Here is a 21148-nt window from a genome sequence, read left to right as displayed (position 1 = left end):
TGGGGCCACCTTAAAGGAAAGGAGGGTGCTGGAGGGATGAGACAGGCATTGAAACCCAGCACTGGGGTGAAAATCTGGGCTGTGTCAAATCAAATGGAGGCTGGAGAAAGCTGAGTGAAAAGTAATCTAAATAAAATAAAATTCAAGTTCTGTATGAGGCACTCCCTCCCCCCACAAAATGCTTCCCTTTCATTTTCTGCATTACTTCAGTGCTGCCCTCTCTCCTGACCACACCATTAATCCATGATGTTTACTGTTTGCTCAGGAAATTGGATTGTCTTATTGCTTGAAAATCTGAGTTCAATTTTCCTTAGTGAGAGTTCCTGGCTCTCAAAGTTCTAGAGGGAATCTTATGTACCTGACATGGATGAACAGTCAGGTTCAGTAAAGAGGAGACAACCAAAAAGAGGAGCCACAAATGTGTTATTTGAAGGCAGACAGTAATGATTTGTCATCCTATCTTTTGAGTTCCTTTGGTCATGACCTGTGATTTTTGGAGATGGTAAGAATGCTCTGGAGAGTTGTGGGACTCCCAGGAAAAGAGACACTCAAGTACTCATAATTTTGGGAATTTAGTTAAAAATGTTCCCATTTCATGTTGGCTTCAAATGTTCTGGCAGAGCAGATCAGACACTTTCAGTGCTACTGGAGGCTTTTGTCATCTTTTTCACAGGGATTCTGTGGCAGTTTTTTGGCCTCCCTCCCTAAAAGCTGAGACTCATCTCTTCTATTGAGAAAATGTTCTTTTTGGCCTGTTAATGCAAACAGCACTGCAGAAACAGAATGAATATGAGGAAATACCTACATCACAGAAAAATATGCCATACACCTGAGAGATTACCTAGCTATTTATGAAGATTGGTATTCTTAAAATGTTAACAGACAAAGTCTAATTTTTAATGTACTTCAAAGACCTGTGCAAAATCTGCTTGACCCTGCAGGAATTCCAGGTGGCTGGCTCTGAAGTGATGCAGCTGAGGGACAATCTCCCACCCCTGAAAAGCAGCCCCAGGGAGTGCAGCACTCTGCAGACATTCCTGCTGCTGTGCTGGTGTTTTTGGAGGGGGGGACCAGCAGTGCAGACAAGGAGGCTCCAGGGATGAGTCAGGGATGCTGCAGTGATCACCTCTGGGAGCTGTGGGACAGGCTGGCACCAGGACCAGCACCCTGTCTTTGAGTTAATCTTTGGGTTGCCAAGTTTTTTGGAGTGTCTGAGGTCTGCTTGTCAGGGAGATGGAGGAGCTGATTTACAGTGAGTCACTCACAGCTCTGAGCTGCTCACATGGCAGCCTCCCAAAACAGGCATCTGAAGGAACTCCACTTCCCTGCACCACATCAAATGCCAGGCTGCTTTCTTCAAATGGAGCCTCACATCCCTCCCCTCCAGGCTGGGATCATGGGCTGCAGCCCCTGCTCAGACTTTGCTGCCAAGAGCACAAGCCAACCTTGCCCAGTGGAGGGAATTGATTTTTCCACTTCTTGGCCATCATCCCTCTAAATGATCTAGTGGGTGACTCCAGGCACACTTAATTTCATTTTTTTCCCCATCAGCTCTTGAAAGTTCCAGTTGGGTCTCTTTAATTTCTTCCATGACCTTATGAAAACACAGCTCTGAGAGCTGGGCTTTCCCAGCAGCTCTGTTCCAGGGATGCAGCAGGGTCATTAGCAGCCCTGTGTGTGTGTGTGTGTGTGTGTGTGTGTGTGTGTGTGTGTGTGTGTGTACTTTGCTTTGCTTTGCTTTGCTTTGCTCTGCAAGCTCCAGGTGCTGCAGAGGTGCCTGGGACTGGATTCTTGGCTCTCTCCTACTTCAAATGAAAGCCTAGAAACAGACAGCTGGATGGAGGAGATGGCAGTGGGGAAAAAAGGGGTAGGAAATGGAAAACAGAGAGGGAAGGGAGGCTGAAAAGAGAGGAGAGGAGAGGAGAGGAGAGGAGAGGAGAGGAGAGGAGAGGAGAGGAGAGGAGAGGAGAGGAGAGGAGAGGAGAGGAGAGGAGAGGAGAGGAGAGGAGAGGAGAGGAGAGGAGAGGAGAGGAGAGGAGAGGAGAGGAGAGGAGAGGAGAGGAGAGGAGAGGAGAGGAGAGGAGAGGAGAGGAGAGGAGAGGAGAGGAGAGGAGAGGAGAGGAGAGGAGAGGAGAGGAGAGGGCTCTCTGTAGACACATCATGGCATGGAGATTCCTGGGGTCCTGTGGCTCCTGGAGGTGATGGAAAGTGGAATCAGGATGCCAAGGAACTGATGTCTCTGCCCTAGTGAAAGGAAATAGTTGTGGACAGTGAACTCCTGCCACAGCCAGCAGGGAAAGGCTCTGCCCCACTGAGAGACCTCCAGAAAACCAACCTGGGACCTGCCAGGTATTGAAAATGTTGTAGAAAGCAGATCACTGAAAAAAACTGCTAACACAGAGCAGGAGGAAAAAGGATTTTTCCCTCAACAGACAAAAGAGAAAAGCCAAGAAATGCCAGATGCTGTATTGGACAGGTGCTTTATGAAATGGAAGGATTGCCCATGGCTTGAGCCTGCTCTTCTCCAAGCCAGCACTGCACACAGAGATATCTGTGAGGAAACAGGGGTGACTGTTTGCACCTCCAGGAGATTTGAGGCTGTTAACTGGCTCTGAGTGTTGAGACACAGCAAGAATTCCTGGAAAGTACCAGAATTTTCCCTCCAGCTGCAAAGAGAATGCAGGCAGCATTATCACCCCAGCAGCCAGGGCTGGGTTAAAGAGCAGAGCTGGTTCCCCAGTGAGCAATCCCCCACCTCCACCCACTGAGCCCTGCTCTGCACCCAGTGCCCTGGGCCAGCACACAGGTGTCACAGCTCCCTCCCAGCACACGATTTTCCTGGGGGTTTGCCATGGAAACAGGATGGCAGCCAGTGTGGCTGTGCTGCCTGGGCTGGGAATGGGGCTGGGATGAGCAGCAGGACCCAAAATCGGGGCTGGAGCCAGGAGTGAGGTGGAGAGCTGTGCTGCTGAGTGGGGAGGGACTCTCAGGTCACACTTTCAGGTGTTTCCAGGGTTTTCAGGGCCTCTGTGGACAAATCCTATAAAGGTCCCAATAGTAATAATCAGTCCTTCTCTAATTAACATTCAGTATGATCACTTCCAGCACTTTTCCAGTGGAAATCTAGCAGTGTGCAAAAGAAATGCGAGGTAAAATCTCCATGTGCAGCACACCATGTTCTTTCTGTGGGTTTGTGGAGAGGAGTGAGAGCTGGGCTGGAAAGGTCAATTTTCCTCTGCATGGAGGAGCTCCCACTGCCACAGCCATTGCTGGGCTGTTAACAGCATAAATCAGAAAGTTAATCCCTGCAGAAAGCCTGCCTGACTCCAAGACTATAGGGAAAAAAATACCTATAAGCAAAAATAGCAGAACACCAAGAGGGTGAAAAGAGGGAGAGAAGACTGAAGTAGGGAGGAGCTGTGGGAGGGACAGGGAAACCTTCCCAGCTCCAGGGGCAATCTGGAATTTTGTCAGGTTGGAGCATGGAGAGGTAAAGCAGCAGGTCAGGGCCCTGTGGGAAATGGAGACAGACTGGCAGACACACACCAGGGACCTGCAGCAGAGGGGATTAATGGGCAAAGAAAGCACTTGAAGGCTTAGATATGGAATAGGTGAGGGGAAAAGTTGATTTCAAATAAATGCTATCCTCTGTTTTTAATTCTAGGCAAACTTTTTTCCAAGTACAAAATCTTTCACTGAAAGTTTTTATGTTTTCTGGCTCTTTCCTCCCCATCTCAATCCCTCTGAAGGTCCCCACTGTGCTGTCCCCAGGGCTGGATGTGCACACAGAGAGTTGCAAGGGGCACTGAATTTTTTGGCTGCAGCAAGAAAACCAAATTTCAGCGAGGCTGAGGGTTGTGGTCCAGTGACCTCAGGGCTGGAGAAAGACAGAGATGGGAGAGGACAGGAATGGAGCAGTCATGTTGGATCCCATAACTCTGGGGTTTTTGAGCTTTCTGTGCTCTCTGGCACTGACCCCCTGGAGAACACTGCTTTTGATCGAGGCCTTGGAGAAACTTCCAAATTTGAGTGATGGAGTTGAAATCACAGGTGGGTAGTTAAATAGAAGTGTGTGCTTTCACATGGTGAAGAGTTTTAAATTTGGGAGTTTTATAACACATTAATAGGTATGGAACAAGTTGGAGGATTTTCTCTTTTGGTGTTCATCTTCCTTCTTCTTCATGGTTCCAGGTACTAATTTCTGGTTATTCAGTCAGTGTTACACTGGGGGTCATGGGAATTTAGTTATTGTGTTAAAATTATAAATAATATAGGTGTTAATTCTCTATTGGACTGTTTAGCTTTAAGAGATCTTGTAGCAGCTGGATCTTCCTCCATTTTCCTCACTTCTAGCAGGTGACTGGAAGTGCTGCTGAACTTTCTGTATTTTTTATAAGATTTAATAAACAACCAAGCCTGAACACGAGAAAATCCATTTCCTTCATGTATTTGTTAATCCTGGCTCTGAGTGAAGGCAGAAGAGACTGAGAAAAAACCACTAATTAAGTGGTGCAAACTCCTTGCACATGGCCTGCATGGAGAGTGGCTTGAGCAGCCCTTTCTTTCCATCCTTGCAGCTTTTCCCTGGCCCTCTGAGCAGGGTTTGCAGCAGGGGGAGATCTCAGCCTGTGCAAAGCCAGCTGGCTGAGCTGTGCCAGCCCGAGGGCTGAGGGATCCCAGCATCCTCTGGATACACCTTGGGAACCCCAAAATGCTGCCTCTGAGCCACTCACAGAGCTGGAAGCAGCTGGGAGACAGAAATGCCTTTTTCACTCCTTGGGTAAGTGACACCTGGTGGGGCAGATCTCTGGGTCTGAGCCCTGCAGCTCCCCAAAGGCACATTGCAGGGGCTGAGTGCACAGAGTGTTCAGTAGACCCTGTAGGGGAGGCAAAGCAGAGCTGTGGAACTCTTGACGTGCCCCCTGTGCTCAGGGGCACAAGAGCCTGGCACTGCCCTGAGCTGGGCAAAACAATCCTCTAAGGCAAATGATGGAAATCACTGTCTGGCACTGCTGCTGGGATTTGAAGGATTTGATTAGACCCAGTAATTTTTTAACCCACGTTGCACTGTGTATACTGAAATAAGGAGACTCTGGAAGGTTAAACCAACTCAAGGCAGTGATCTGCTGGAGCTGCACATTATCTTTAATGAATGTTATCTTTGGTCTCCTTTCAGGCATGGGTTTGAGCTGAGCCTTTGATTGCATCAGGCTTTTGTCATAATTTCTGAGTGCTCAGCTTCTGAAGATTCAGTTCTACATGAAGCTCTTGAAAAGAGCAATAGTCAGCAGTTTTACAGCAAAGCGGTTTTTCCAACAAGTGTTAATGTAGTTAGGGAGATGGGGGATGTGTGCTGGAGATAAAGAAGCACAATTTTAAATACACAGAAAGAGTAGATAGAACAAGGAGAGTGGAGAGGCAGGACTAGGATCATCACCTGGATTTCAGAGCTTGTCCTTTTCCTGGCTGGAGGAGTTGGTCACATTTAAAAAAATATTGAGAAGTAGATTCTCACTAGTATGAGACTGTGACCATTAGATATCTCAGAGAGGAGTGATCAAATCCTGAAATGGTGATCACAGTGGGAGAGCTCAGTGTCCTCCACAATCCCAAATGTCCCATGTGCATCCCCAGAGTGCATGTTCTTGTCTCTTTCCTAATGGCTGCACTTTTGTCATCATGGCCATGTTCCTAGGAACCTGCTGGGTCAGTCAAGTCACTCAGGGCTGAATCACAGCAGAACAGGATTAGGGCAGTGCTAGCAGAGCAGGGTATGGAGTGGTGGGTCACAGAGGTTCTGGCTGGTGTGCAGCAGCAGTGGGCTTGGTGTGGAAGGGCTCTTGCAGTGGGAAGAGCTCAGAATAGCCATGGGGATCACCTGTGGAGTAATCTGAGGGATTAGCCCTTGGGGTAGTTTACAGGACATCTGTGAGACCCCCCAGGATACCCCTGCAGAGGCAAAGGTCTCTCTCCTGAAAGACTTCCAGTGCCTGCTCCCAGCTGGCAGGAAGGATGTGGAGCAAAGGCTTGCACTTCCCAAAAGTGCAGAGCCACCTTGCTGCTGGCTCTGAGAGCTTTAGGAGTGCCACTGGTTCAGCCTGAAAGGGTCTGACTCCCAGGCAGCTCTGGGACCCACTCAGCCCTCCAACCCCTACAAATCCCCTTTGCAGAGTGTTTCTTCATTTCCAGGGGCAGACAAGGATAAACCACAGCAAAGCATAAACTACAACCATGGACAAACCACAACCAGGGACAAACCACAGCCAAGGACAAACCACGGCCAGGGACAAACCACAATCTGGGACAAACCACGGCCAGGGACAAACCACAGCCAGGGACAAACCACAATCTGGGACAAACCACAGCCAGGAACAAACCATGGCCAGGGACAAACCACATCCAGGGACAAACCATGGTCAGGGACAAACCATGGCCAGGGACAAACCACAGCCAGGGACAAACCATGGCCAGGGACAAGCCATGACATTCCCCTAAATAACAAATTCCTTCACCATGGATGGCAGTGGGAGAGAGGATGGGCTTTGTACTTTCTTCTTGCTGCTGGAGCTTATTGGGGAGAAAAAAGCACTGCTTTTTGCTTCTGTCCTTGTAATGATAATGGAGGGTGGGAGATGTGGAAACGGAGCTGCTGAGTTTGGATTGAGTGGTCCAAACCCTGGCTGGCAGTGAGTGTGTGTCTGAAAGGACACTTCCAGCACAGGGCACTTCCAGCCTGTCATGTGTAAGCAGCTCACCAGGACAGGCACTAACTAACAATTACAGTCCTATTTCAGCGTAAAATCAAATTATATCTCTCACCACCCCGATGAAGGAGGTTTTTCCTCCTCTGCACCCCCCTTGCTCCCCCGAGGAATAAATGCCACTCGATCTTGTGCATACCAGGAGCTGGTCAGTGGCAGGGTCAGAGCCCGAATGCGGATGCCCAGCAGCTCTCAGCCTTAAAGCCGAGAGGGGCTGTTGCTATGGGGATGGAGAGGGGGCTTGCAGGCAGCATCTGGAGCCTGTGTCTTTCCCTGTCCGAGGCAGCTGGATTTGGAGGGAAGCGAAACTAAAAGGAGGTGGCAGAGAGAGACAGAGGAACAGCAAAATACATGCATGTTAGAGGAGGGACCTTCCCAGAATGAGAGTACAGTGGGATACAGAAGAGCGGGGACACCAAACTGTCAGGCAGCGGTGGCTCGGCTGGGCAGGATAAACCTGAATTCCTGCTCTGACTGACACTGGAAACAAGTCCGGTGAGAGCCCAGCTGTAGCAAGATGGGATCTGCCTCCTCCACTTACCGGCCCAAATGTATTTATTTGGACATTGATGGAAGAATTCAAAAGGTACTTTCGCTGTTTTTCACCCAGCCGCGGCTGCGGGCGGTGCTGGCGGCACGGCCGCTCCCGCAGCGCATCCAGCGGGCTCCGCATCCCTTCGGGAGGGGAAAGGGGGGATCCTGCCTGCCTTCTGCCGTGCTCACGGATGTTTGTGTAAAGGGGAAGGGGAGGCTGGCACAGGGGAGGGCTGGGCGCTGCCAGCGCTGAGGCGCTGCCAGCTCTCCCTGCCGGTGGGGATGCTCGGTCGTGCCGTGTTTACAAACTTTAGCCTGGGGCGAATTTCCCCCCGCAGGCAGCGGGATCAGGGAGTCCAGCCGAGCCCCTCGGACACCCCAGGTTCTGTTCTGGCATGGGTATCACCGAACCGAGCGACAGGCAGGTGCCCGGCTCTTTGTGCGCTGCCGCGGGGACCTCTCGCCTCTGCCAAAGTAAATGCCGATAATTAAAACTTTCGCTGCCGTTCGCTTGGTTAAGCACGGTTGGCAGGGCAGGCAGAAATGTGTCCTGGCTGAAAGGGAGAGCTCGCACACTGCCCGCTGCTTTTAAACACAAACAATGCCGGCGCCTTTCTGCAAGTCTTTTTCTCCCCCCTTCCCTTTGTCAGCAGTTCTTTGGCCGCAAACCAAGTGCGTTTTCTATAACAGAGGGTTGCTGCCAGGCTCCAAGTAAACTCTGAATCGCAAAATTGAAACCTCTCTCGTCTTCCTGGCTCTAAGTTTTGGGTTCGCGCAGCCTCGCCTTTTGTTTCTCTGTAAAGAGCCAGCAGCGATGCCCTGTCCCTTCGCTGCTGTGTGAGGTGAATGGAGAGCTGCTACTCACATTCCCATCCCAGCACACGCCTCCCATCCCCTCCATCACTGCCCTGGAGAAAAAAACACGCTCAAAGTCGCGTCCTCAGGAACGAGCCCTTGGAGAATCCAGATCTGTGCCGGGATCCCCAGGGAAAGCTGCTGCTCTTGATCCATCTCAGACGTGGTTTAGTGTGATGATGGTCCCTGTGCTGCCGTGAGATTGTGCCTGCCGGCTCTGCTGAGCTGAAGGCACTGATTCTCTTTTTTCCAGGGTTTAAAAAATCGGTTGCCTGGTGGCCTCTCAAGCATGGATTGAATGGAGCCTCCTGGTACCTTCTGTACAGCTCACTACAAAAATATATTTTGGCATTTCAGAAGGGTGATGAGTGTTTCCATAGATGTCGGTAATGCACAGTGTTTGTCATCTATGCTGGATTAAAAAAAAAAAAAAAAAAAAATACAGCATTTCTCCAACCAGCCTCTGGAGAGTACTTTTAACACTAGAGGCACAGTCACATGAGAAAGCAAATGCAACAAACTCAGGCAGCATTAAGGGGGTTTAAGCTGGATAAATGTTATCTGTTTCTTTAGTCAGATGTAAAATCCCTTCTGTGTAATGTTTGGAAGGATTCCTGAAGTAAAAATGCCGTGTAAATGGGGTTCACCCAGCGGTAAGCAGGGCATATCTCAGATTCTCCTGCCTTCTCAGTAACATCATTAGAAAGAAGCAGAAGGGAGGGGGGGAAAAAAAGCAACAGCCCTTAATCTTCCAAGGAATGCAGCAGTGGAGACTTCTAAAGGGAACTCATTAAATCAATGCTAAGCTTCTTGTCAAGCAATAACGAGGTACCAGCTTCATTATAGCAGCACTTGTTGACTTTGAAAGGGCTCAGCTCCAATGAGAACTGGGCATTTGCAATAGAACTGGGCATCCTACCCCAGCACGGCTTGTGCTTGCAGCTGTTCAGAGGCAATTTCTGTGTTTCCATGGCCTCATCCTGAATTTCCTCCGGTGCAGCCGCAGGGTGTGCTGTTGACTTTGGGAGAAGTTGTTGTTTCACCTCAGTGCTGGGGTAAGGGAAGGGACAAACCCGGCCCAGGAGCCTCCCCAGGGACCCTGCAGACAGCACTGCAAAGTGCTCTGCAGCAGGAGATGGAACTAAACTAAGTAGGTTTGTGTGTTGTCAGGTCCAGAGGGGCACAGCAGGGAGGGCAGAGGGACCTGGTGGTGACGAAAGAAGAGTTGGCTGGCTTTGAAACCCTTCCCAGGAGTGATTCAAATAACATCAGCATCATCAGCCTGCTTGAAAGCTGTGCCAGCACATCCCAGAGGAAGGGCTGAAGTCCATTCTGTCTCTCACAATGTCCTTCTGGACAAAATGTCCAGCCCACAGCTGGGGAACTGTGTGGAGTGATGGGTGAGCAAGTGGCTCACAGGTCAGGCACAAGGGGTTGTAGTGAACAGGGTGACATCAGGCTGGTGTCCCATCACTGGTGGTGTTCTGGAGGGGTCCTGTGCTTTTCCATACCCTCATCAACAACCTGAATTCTAATGAACACTAAATAAGTTTTCTGATCACACTAAATTAGGAGGAGCTGTTGAGAGGCCCCTGCAGAGAGACAAATTTGAGGGCTGGGTAATCACCAACTGTGTGAAGTTCAGCAAGGGAAAATGAAGATTCTGCACCTGGGATGGGGAAACCCTGGCTGTGTGCACAGACTGAGAATGAGATGCTGAAGAGCAGCACCCAGGAAAGGGACCTGGGAGTTCTGGTTGATAGAAATTTGAGTATGAATCAGCACTGCTTTGGCAGCCAGGAGGGACATCCCTGTCCTGGGGACATCCCTGTTCCCAGGGACATCAGGCCAGCTGGGCAAGGGAAGGACTGTCCTGCTCTGCTCTGGGCTGGGACAGCCTCACCTCGAGTGCTGGGGGCAGCTGTGAGCACCACAATGGAAACAAGTCATTAAACTATTAGAGACTGTCCCAAGGAGGGCCATGAGGATGATAAAGGGGAAGCTGTGTGAGGAGCAACTGAGGTCACTTATCCTTGGAGCTGGGTGAAAAATGAAATTCCAGTGTAATGTTCTCCTATCCAGCACCCACTGCTTGCTTCATTTATTTCTGAAGCATCTTCTCATCCAGCAGCCCATTACCCACCTGCCTGGACAGACACCTCCCTCTGCCCTTCTCAGGAGCCCCTGGGGCTGGGCACACAGGGAAACACCTCTGTGCCAGCCCTGCCACAGCACAAGGCAGCAGGGCAGGGGGAAGCTGAAGTTCCATGCAGGATGAGGTGATCTCCACAAACCACCACAGACTGGGACTTCTCCTGCTTCCTGGAGTGCCACTGGATGGGGTCAAGCACCCAAACCCCCAACATCAGTGGAGAAGTGCCAAATTTAAGCCAGATCTGGAGTCTTATTTTCCTTCATCCTGTTATTAACCCTTTGGCTGCGTTTTGAAGAAAAATTCCTGTTGAGTCTGCTTTGAATTAAAACTCCACCAGGAAAAAAAATTCCCCATCTCATGCCCAATGTTTTTTTCCATGGAGAAACTACTGGGAACATTTTCTTTTGACCTTTGAGATTTAAATGGTAGCAGAGTGGAACCAACCAGTGGCCTTATTCTCAGCAGGATGGCTTCATGGCTCTCCTTTTCAAATGTCACAGGATAGTTGCTTTGCTTGCAGAGTTTTCAGGAGTTCCTCTGAGAAAAAAAGCTTGTTTCAAGAGGATTTCTGTCTCCAGTGTCTTAATCAACATCATATTTGTAACAAGTATGGAAATCCAGTGGGCTACAGAGCCTGAAGTTACTGGAAAAAAAGGACTGTTGTCTTTGTCAAGGATTCTATGAAATCACTCAGTGGTATTTTCCTCAGAAAGCAAGTAAAGAATTTTTGAGTAATTTTCCTGGTTTGTTGAGTCATTCTGGATGCTAAGCAGAAAATTTGGCTATTTTTTTTTCCCCCTCAAAGAAATGCATTGAGTTCAAGCTTTCTGGGTGCCTATTGACCTGAGTGGTGTTGCAGGACACTGAGCCATCCCCAGCCATTGTTCCTCTTGGCCAGAGGTCCCCTGTGAGCAGGACAAGGCTCAGACTGAGCTTTGGTGCCGTGGTTGTTGCATTGAAACATCAGCACACAGGAATTGCTTCTGCCACTGAGATCCCCATTTCAGTCACAGCAGCAGCAGCATCTGTGGCATAAATGCCCAGATTCCAGCAAAGCCTGCAGATTTTTCCAAGGCTCACCAGGCTATTTTTAACCTGCAAAGCTGGATTCAGATGTAAAACACAACACAGCAGGAGAAATGATGGCGTGATGATCCCTTCAAGTCAATGAAGAATTTTTGAATCCCCATGGCTCTTCCAACACAGCAAGGCAAGCCCATGGACCCCAGGCTGTGTCTGTTTGGACTGAGGGTTTAGGGGAACACCAAAGGGGTGCACAGGATGGGTGTTCAAGGCAGTCAGGACACTCTGAGGCTGCTCTGTGCCATGTCCTGCTTTAGCATGGTGAGTGTTTTTGGGGATCAAGATAATTTCCTTAATGCTGGCAGACCTCTGAGGGAGTGGCAGGGTAAAAGGAGGCACAGCCTGAGTCTGGCTTTGTGGCTAACCTTGGTTTTCTCATTTTAGCTGGTCCTGGTGAACTGGGGCTGGCTGCTTGTTCTCGTTGTGAAGCAGCACAAAATGAGCAGCAGATTCTTGGAATTCTGTCACATAGCAGCACATCAACATTTTTAGGAGTAAAAATGGATTAAACCCATGCTTTTAAAAGCATGAAGGATAATGTCACACGTGTGTCTCTTTGTCCCCTACTCCCTCTTCTCCTCCTCCTCATTGGGGGCTCCTCAGAGCATTTAGGGGACAAAGCAATAATCCCAGCACAGCTCTGTAATTCCAGCACAGCTTCAGAATTCTTCCATACCCATCACCCAGCAAGGTTTGTTTACTGCTGTTTATCTTCGTGCAGTCACACTCAGTGTATTATATTTATTACAGTTTATGTTCACACTAGTCCAGACAAAGTGTGAGTGTAACACTCTCAGTCTAACACTTTCCTCATAGGTAACTCTGGCATTACCTATGGGTTCAGACCAGCCAAAATAGCTTATTCTCCTCATATACAACTCTTCTGGTTTTTCACAAACAAAATCATTCTGTTTCTAGAACTGATGCCTTAAGTTTCAGCTTTTGTATTTTCCAGATTCTGCACTGCATTAGTGTATAATTCTGAACTTCATACAGAGTGTTACAAGTTCTCCTCCAGCTCAGTCACACAAAACAATCCTTGTCCAGCCCCAGAACCAAGGACACGCTGCAGCTTCAGCCCCAAAAAGTGCAAACAGCAAATGGAGGAGAGAATCTGGGAGGGTGGGACTGCAGAACCTGGAGCTGGAATTGGACAATGAACTCCAAATGGAAATGGACTAAAACTTATAAAAGTGTGCAAATTTGTGACACATTGTCCTTTTTGGGTATAGCCTTGTCCACTTGCACTGCCCAAGGTATATCCTTGTAAGGAATAATAAATCTCTGCTTTATTTCTTTAACTCCGTCTAGCCTCTGCTCTAGGTCAGCCTCTCAAGGCATCAGAACCTTCCTCATGAACTTGCTTATACAGATTCAAGTCAGCCTTTTGCTGGTCTCTCCTCAAACCTGCTTTTCCTCACTTCATTCATTAACATTTTCCCTCTAACAGTCCTCTATTGCCAAGCCAGTTCCAATGTCAAATTTAGTTGTGTGAGCAGCTTGGAAACAAGCAGCTTCACTCACAGCTCCTGAGAACATTTTGTGCTAAAGCATTCCTATTATCCAGTTTACAAAACATTTCAAGCCTCATGCATTCATGTGCTGCAGGGTTAACTGCACTTGGTACTCCATTAGCAGCAAATATGTGCCCTCCTTGTAAGAAAAGCCAGAATATAGACATTTGTGTTGTTTGTTAAAGGTTAAGGTACTTTTATGAAATGTTTTTATTTCTGCTGCTGAAGATAGTAAACTTTCAGCCTGGCCATTCACAATCAGTCTTGCTGGTTCCTGGTTGTGTTCTGCCATTAATAATTAGTACTGACAGATGGAATATTTGCAGTATGTCCCCTAGTATAGTTAGTAGGTTGCACAAGTCTCTCTTGATTATAATGTCCCTTTTCCTATGAGGTCTAATGACTCTTAAAATTACTGAGGTCTTTCTTTGCTCACAGTGGAAGAGCCAGTCTCTGTCATGCTGCCCCTCTCATGGACAATCTGCAAGACTGTCCTGGGCTCACACACCTATGAGTGCACCACAGACATTTTTCTTTCCTAAAAAGAGGAGAATCTCTTTTCCCACAGCTCTCTTTTCAGGGATGTTACAGGAATGGGAATTGTGACTTATCACACACCACATGCCTCAGGATCCTGGTGTGTCAGCTCTGTCTGGCAGCTCCTCTTTCTTAATTTAGGGCAGTGTATCTGATCAGGAAAGGAGCAGGATTAACCACAGGCATCCCAAAATGAGTGGTGGCTGCTCCAGGAGAGCTGGGCAGGTTCCCCTGCAGCCCCTGGGCAGGCAGGTGGCATCTCCAGATGATTCATCCCACTCTAAAGAGGGTTTTGGAGATGTGTGGGATAATTTGGAGACCATCCTCCTTTTCTGCTGGCAACAGAGGGCACCTGGCAGGGAGGCACTCGAGAGATGCTGAGCCTGTTAAATTTAAATGGTTAAAATTACATCAGACAAACCCCACACGTACATTTCATGTTGAAATGAACATTCTCAAGCCAAGTCCCTGCCCAAAACTGTGTGAATCAGCAGGATTACAGAACTGTGGCTTTTGGGATAAGATATCTGCCACTCTTCTCATCCTCTGTCAGAGTCAGTGCTCCAGGAGCTCGGGGGAGTTTTCATTTTTGCTCTCGTGTTTTCTCCCCCACACATGGACATGCACACATGCACTGGTTTTCTGCTCTTCTCTTAGAGAAGCTCCCACTGTATCAAACAGATGGTGAATCTGGCAGGCTATTTTTAATGCTGCCTAACATTCAAAGCTCAGATAAATGAGTGGTTTTCTGAATATCAGCTGTTAATTAGTGAGAGAAATAAAAAAGGAGACTGAGAGTTTGGGTGTAGTTGGGCTGATGCTATGTTGGTATCTGAGTTTAAAGAATGAGAAAGCTGGAATGTTTAAAATATGGGATTTTTGGGTAAAGCTTTTTTGGATATTGAGGATTATGACAGAGAGGACATTAATGGATATTTTTTGAGGAAGACCTATTTGCTTACATGTCAAGAAATATTAATTCCTTCCAGTGATTCCCACAGAGAGATGCCTAAAATTTCTGGATTGTTCTTAATTTTGTTATGGATGACAAACACTTCTGGAAAGACAGGAAAAATCACAATGAAAAATTTCACATGAACCTGCTGCCTTAATAGTTCAGAAATCCTCCATGAAAACTGCTCTTACAGAAGCAGCAGCAATTTCCACAGCCCATGCCAGATACATAACTGAGTTTTACTAGAATCTTTTCTGACATAGCATCCCTCATTCTCATTAGTGAAAGACTGTAATTTAGGTTGTTTAAAGTCTGCAATTTCAGCCCTGGCTCTGAACATTGCTCACTGAGCTGAATGAAAGACATGACCAAGAGCTAAAGTATTGAAGACAGCAGGTTGAAACCAGAAGAAAAAAAGCAGAACTGGAAAGTGAGGGTTCACTGGCTTCAAAAATATTTTTACATCACTTACTTAAGAATTTTACTAGGGTATAATAAAAATAATTAAACAGAAATTAAATTCTTGGAAGAATACCTAATTACAGACAGCAGATCAGTGCAGGATAATGTTCTGGACAGAGTTTGCTGTTTACAGAGAGGATTAGCTGTTCTGAGGATCAAATATAGAACAGAAATTGGATTTGTAAGATGTGTTTTTACCTATCCTGTCTGAAAGCAAAATATAATGTGATTAGTTGCAAACTGGTAGGCTGCAGAGTCTGTGCACAATGGTCCTTTAGTAAAATCTCTATCACATCTTTATCTGAACTCCTCTCCAAGTGGGAAAGCCAGCCCAGAGCACCTGGGCTCTTAATCCCTGCTCTTCCCAAGAGGGTTTTTTTAATCCTTGTCCTAGACCAGAGGTGGATACTGTGGATTAAGAGACAATGGCTCCTTATTTCAGAAGAAAATTGTTAAAAAAAAAAAAGCAGAACTGTTTCCAGGAAAGAAACCAATTCCACAGAAGTGAGGGCAGGCCAGGAACCAAGCATCCCCCTGGAACCACACTGTCCTACTTTGCAGTCCCTGCTTGCCTCATCAAAATGTTATTTCCACTCCAAAAAGCCTCAGTTATTATTCATTCTGCTTTCCCCCCATTTGCATCACGTTGCTTTCCAAGGCTGACAGAACATTGCCCACTTTAACTGAATGGCTGCTCCTGGTTCTTGATGGAAACTCCTTGACACAAACAAGTTAAACCTTCAGAGAAAGCTGCTTTTCCTGTCCTTTTTTTTTTTTTCTGCACGTGGTAGAATCATAGAATTGGGTTGGAAGGGACCCTTAAGGGTCTAATTCAATGCATTTTTAAATTGGTCAGGTTCCTCAGAGACCCATCCTGAATGTTGAATGTTCCCAGGAATGGGCCATCCACCATCTCAGAGATTTTGGTAACAACAGTAAGGACAGAAATATCAAATGTTAACTCTCAGAGGGGAAAAACCCTGTTTGCAGATGCTGCACAACTTTTCAGGAATACAGCCTTTTCCTCCTGGCACAAATCCAAGGGAAATACAGTTAACAGGGTTTACATGTGGCTGATTTTCTCCTTGGCAATTAGTCATCAATCTGCAAGCTGAAGCTGAGGCCTCTGTTTCCCTTTCCCACGTGGTTTGTCACTGCTGTGACTCTGCTCAAACATGATTTGGGTTCTGCCTTTGCTTTTAGAAACCGAGTGCAGGAGATTTTCATGCCACCAGGCAATATCAGAGTCTCTCTATCCTCTTTTTCCTCAGCCCTGGAGGTTCATCCCTGGGTTCTTTGGGCTGGTTTGCATGACTATGCATGTTTAAAATGTGTGTTATGAGGAAACCTGGAATTTCACTACAGGAAACCCTATATATGCATGACCATGCTGTGCTCTCCTGACTTTGGCCTCTGTTATGTGTCCTGGTTTGAAGGACAGGTATCTGCCAATAAAAGCAGAAGCTTCTCTTTGAAATGGAGAATGTAAATTATTATTATAATTATTATTATAATTTTGAATTTAAGGGTCTCAGACAAAGATATGGGAATTAGGAATAACAGTCCTTCACTAGCAAAATTAAAATAGAAATACAGCATTACAAAGAACAAACCCAAACACTGCCAGAGTCAGAATCCAAGCTGACACAGTCAGTCAGTCAGGGTGGTGGCAGCAGTCCCATTCCATGGTGCTGCATCCTCCTGCAGTGGCAGATGTGGCTCAGCTGGAGCAGTGCTCCTGGAGAAGGTGCAGTTTTCCTCTGAAGGTCCAGGGATGATGTGGAAAGGTCTGTCTTTCCTCTGGAATCCAGTGGAAAAAAGGTTATTTGGTGTCCAAAATCTCAGTTTTAATCTGGGTAGGAAAGGCTTGGCTCCTCCCCTGGCTGGAACATCTCCCAGTGGGATGATGGAATTTTATTATTCATACAGTGAGACTCAATGGCCATGAACAGGAGATATCTCCTGGAGGGAGGATGGACTATGGGAAGATAAAGATGATTGCCCAGGTGGTTTAAAGATGGCCCATTAGCAGATAATATGTGCCATGGAGATCAGGGTTACTGCCCCATCAGGGTGCAACAGATGGTGACAGAATACACATTGTTGGCCATATCCCAACCCATATGCAAGATCTCAATTTTCCCCTAGCAAGAATATCTTCCAGCACCAGGCCCTAGAGCAGGGAATGAGGTCCTGTGAGAAATCTCAGCAGTGGCTTGTCACCCACAGGCACCTAAGCAAGATGACTGTGAGCCAGAGACAGCTGGGACAGGTCTGAAGGGAGGGGAAATTTGTCGGTCAGACCCCCAGACAGTGCAAGAAATGTTTGATCATGGAGCCTGAGGCAGAGCAGCAGAGGTTTTGGGACATCTCCACAGGGCTGGGTGAGGGCTGCCTGTCCCCAAAGCTGCAGTTCACAGGACACCCCACGTGCCCCACATCAGCCAAGTGTCCTCACGTTGCCTTCCTGCTGCTGCTGCCCCCAGTGATCATGGTCTCCAGGCAAATAGGATTCCTATACTGTTCTACAGCCATCAATAGCCCTCAGTGCTGTCCTCCCATCCTCTGAAACACACTCCAGTGTTATTCCATCAGCACAACTGCCATCGACTTTGCTGGGAACCTGTGGACAATAACAGGAACAATTGCACATTGCTACAGGACATCTGAGGCTGGCTGCTGTGTTTTAGAGCAGAAGGGAGATGAAAAGAAAAGCTCAGCAGGCTGCAAAAGAAGGAAACTTTAATAGCATGTGCTTTTTGATTAACAAAAAAAACACCAACCAGCTGAGGACAAGCATCCTGAGATGAGTATGAAACTGCAGTGGGTGATTCACAAATCCAGTTTTAGCAAACGTAAGTAAAAATGCCAAGTATGGAAAACTGAAAAGCATGTATGGAGAGAGCTCATGATCTAGTATCACAGCCTTTGTTTCACTTCCCACTCTTTCACTACTGCATGGAGTAAAAGGAAACATCAAAATTCATCCTCAGTGCATTGAAAGCTCATACTGCTTTCTATGAGCCAGGCCAACTTTTTTCCTTTCATGTTTGCTGATAATTTTATTTTTCTTTTTATCTTTTCCTCTCTTGTCTGTTCTGGTCAATAATAATTGATTTCCAGAATAAGAAACCTCAATACCTGAAATAGCACTCCTGGCACATCACAAGCCTTTGGCCTCTGTTCAGCCACAATTAACATCATCTGCCCAGTTACTGCATGTACCAGTTGTACTGTCCAATATTCTGCCAGCCAATTTTAGCAGCTGTCAGTCTGTCAGGAGGAAGGGTTCTACTAAGAGCAGGATTTCAGCCCTATCTGAACTCCATTGGCTATGTTTTATTGCTTTGATTGCTTTAATAAACCCAGGATTTAATAACTGGGCAACAGAGACTTTCAGAATACACCCATTTCCCCAGCAGCACTTCTACCTGCCCCAGCAGCAAAGTGCCTGCAGGTTTTGTGAAGATATTGCCTGGAGTAATTTCCTTTGGGGCAGAACACAGGGAAACTGGGTGTGGGTTTAGGAGCAGGTCACTTCTTGAGGTGACCACCATCATCTTCCCTGCCACAGAACCCCTGATGCTCTGCTCAGGAGTACCAAGGCTCCTCCCCAGCAGGGAAAGCTGCAGGCTGGAGCTCTGCAGTGTCCATGCACCACCAGGACAGACCCTGCTGTGCTGTCCAGCCTGTCCTGGTGTCCCAGACTGGCATGTCCTGACTCTGAGCAGGCATTACAGCCTGGGATCTCCCATGGGATTCCCCATTTCCAGTGGCACAGGTGTGGCTGGCACCTCCAGTGAGGGATTTCCCTGCAGCCTGGAAAGGAGGAGGCACAGGTGAACCTGTCACACCAGGGCTGTGACAATTCAGGAATTCAAGCACTTGAAAGCCAAGGCTGACAAAGTGAGGCTGCAGGCTTAATTACCTCCTGGCACCTACACATTTCAGAGAAATTAATTAGATGATGGCTTGTTATTTTTTCCTCACTGAACACACAGGGCAATTTGGGCAGGGCAGATTCAGCCCCCCTGCCTCCTCCCAGCTGCCATCCCAGGTGACACATTCCTTATTTCCTGGGTCACCAGCCTCCAGGCTGATCTGTGGACATGCACACCCCTCCTGCCTGTGATGGGTGGCAGCAGAAAATGTGCCTGAGAATTTGGAGTGGTTGTGGGGTAGGAAAATCGCATTTCCAACACTCAAGGAGAGGAGGATTTTGACCTTGATGCCCTGTTCATCTGCAAAATTCAAGTTTCTTGTTCCTCCTGAGTTTTGCCATTAGGTCAATCTCCACCAGTGCCTCTGAGCTGTTGCATCCAGAGCAGAGGCTCTGTGGCTCTTTCCTGGGGGCTGGGCAGGGAAGCTGCCCCTCTCCACACCACTGCTGCCCACTGCCAGCCCCTGCAGCCCCCCCACCAACACCAGCAGCCCCTGGACAAACCATCCCCACTGCTTGTTGCTGCTCCTGGCTTTAGGAAGGAGAGTGGCTGCAACAAAGCCCTTCATTTCTATGGCAGGTTCAAGGCCTCCCCCACAGCTACTCAAAGGAGCTCAGAGCTGCTCTGAGAAAAGGGGCACAGCACTGGCAGAACCATTCAAACCCAATCCTTTATTCCCATGTCTACACTTTCCTTTTATTCCACCCACAATTTCTTTTGTCACTGGCAGAGATGCTTTTCAATGGCTGCTTTCCCCAGTAAGTCCACTAGGAACAAGATTTTGGTTTAGAGGACTGGAAGATTTGATAGTGCAACATGCAACCAACAGAGGAGATGTGGGTTTGGATTGAAAGCAACCTCAGGGACCTCAGTCACAAGGACAGACATCCTATAAATGCACATTTATTGAAGTGGGACCCTCCTCAGGCAGAGGAGTGCTGCTGTTGAATTCTTGAGTGGTTTTCTTTCAGAGGCAGTGTGCTGCCTCTGAATCCAACACAACATCAAATTAGGATTCCTGGGTTCCATTTCTGGCCTGCCACTCACCCATGATAAGATACAGGGAAAGTAATTTAACATTAAAAAACTTCAGATTACAGAGTTTAAATATTGCACAGGGGCATAGTAAGACTGATGGGAAATACTATAATGGTATTATTAAATTGTTTTATAAATGCAGAAGATGCTGGGAGGGCCATGACCTGCAAGTCCTGATGGACACAGGAAAATTGTGGCATGGAATTGTGTCATTGAAGGCAAAGGAAGAGCAGGAATAGAAATATGGGCTGGGGGATGTGATGCTGAGTCTTCCCTGCACTGGGGCTGCCTGGTGTGTTTGGAAGAGTGGGGGGATGAAGGAGAGATGGGGACATGGGAAGGTAACAGTGGCACATTTTGTAATTCCAGGTCTGGCTTCTGACCTAACAGGAACATCTGACAGTCAACAGGAATTTTGGCACAAACTGTGCTCACTTTAACCCTAGTATAAGCTGGTATAGTCTAAAAAGCAGTGCCCTTTTATACCACCCCAGGGCCTGCCCAAATCTGGGCAGTGTTCTGCCTAAATCCAGCCTCTTACACTCTTAAATTTACAGTTGTTATCATCCTGCAGCAACATTGAATTTTGAGAAACCCCTTGCTCTCAGCTCCCACACGTTATGTTCCACTTCTGAACAGCTCTTAGGTCCCCAGAGCTTGATTGCTTTATCAAAAAAGACCAGGTATTACACAGGAGTAGAGAAATATTCCAGCTCACAAATCAAATCAGATAATTGAAATTACAGACTGTGCCTTAAAATTAGCCCAGTGCATGCCTGAACAGGATTCATATCTCGCTGGGAACTAACCATCCTTTCTCTTTTTCTTCATTTTTTCCCCCTCTGCTGCTGTTTGCTTTGGAAGGTGATCTTCAGTAAATACTGCAATTCCAAAGATATTATGGACCTTTTCTGCATTGCAACAGGGTTACCGAGGTGGGTCTGTCATTTGTGACATTCATTTCACTTTTGTTTCTTTCTTTGAGAATAATTTAAAGACAGGCCCTAAATGATTTATTTAGCTGCTATTCAGGCTTGTTTCTCATTCCAGCCTGCTGGAAGAAGAAACTGGGGCAATCAAGAGCTGGAAAAGTGTGGAGGTGGGGGATTGAGCCACCTCAGTGTTGGCTGCACATGAGGAACAGAGTGGAATAGAGTAGAACAGAGGAGAAATAATCTAAAATAAAAGCAAGTGAAGAAGCCCAGCCCTGAGTACACACAGGTTGGGCACATGTACCATTTATATCTCAGCACTACATTTTTTGAGTGAAATGCAGCCACATAAACAGTTTAGAAACTGTTTTATTTAGGGGG

At 47.3% G+C, this 21148-nt stretch overlaps 1 protein-coding gene across 1 annotated transcript in view; it reads left to right on the top strand.

The window, feature by feature from the left end:
- The first annotated feature begins 6917 nt into the window (after window positions 1-6917).
- The window catches only part of PDE9A (phosphodiesterase 9A), a 53091-nt gene continuing 38860 nt past the window's right edge, over window positions 6918-21148 (top strand). Inside the window, exons 1-2 of the mRNA XM_079297650.1 lie at window positions 6918-7347; window positions 20700-20770. Of these exons, the coding sequence (XP_079153776.1) occupies window positions 7279-7347; window positions 20700-20770 (140 nt within the window). The 5' untranslated portion in view covers window positions 6918-7278. The remainder of the gene's footprint in view (window positions 7348-20699; window positions 20771-21148) is intronic.

Source organism: Erithacus rubecula (assembly GCF_903797595.1).
Source record: "Erithacus rubecula genome assembly, chromosome: 1".
Classification (NCBI taxonomy): Eukaryota; Metazoa; Chordata; class Aves; order Passeriformes; family Muscicapidae; genus Erithacus; species Erithacus rubecula.
This window is presented reverse-complemented; position numbering and strand designations above follow the sequence as displayed.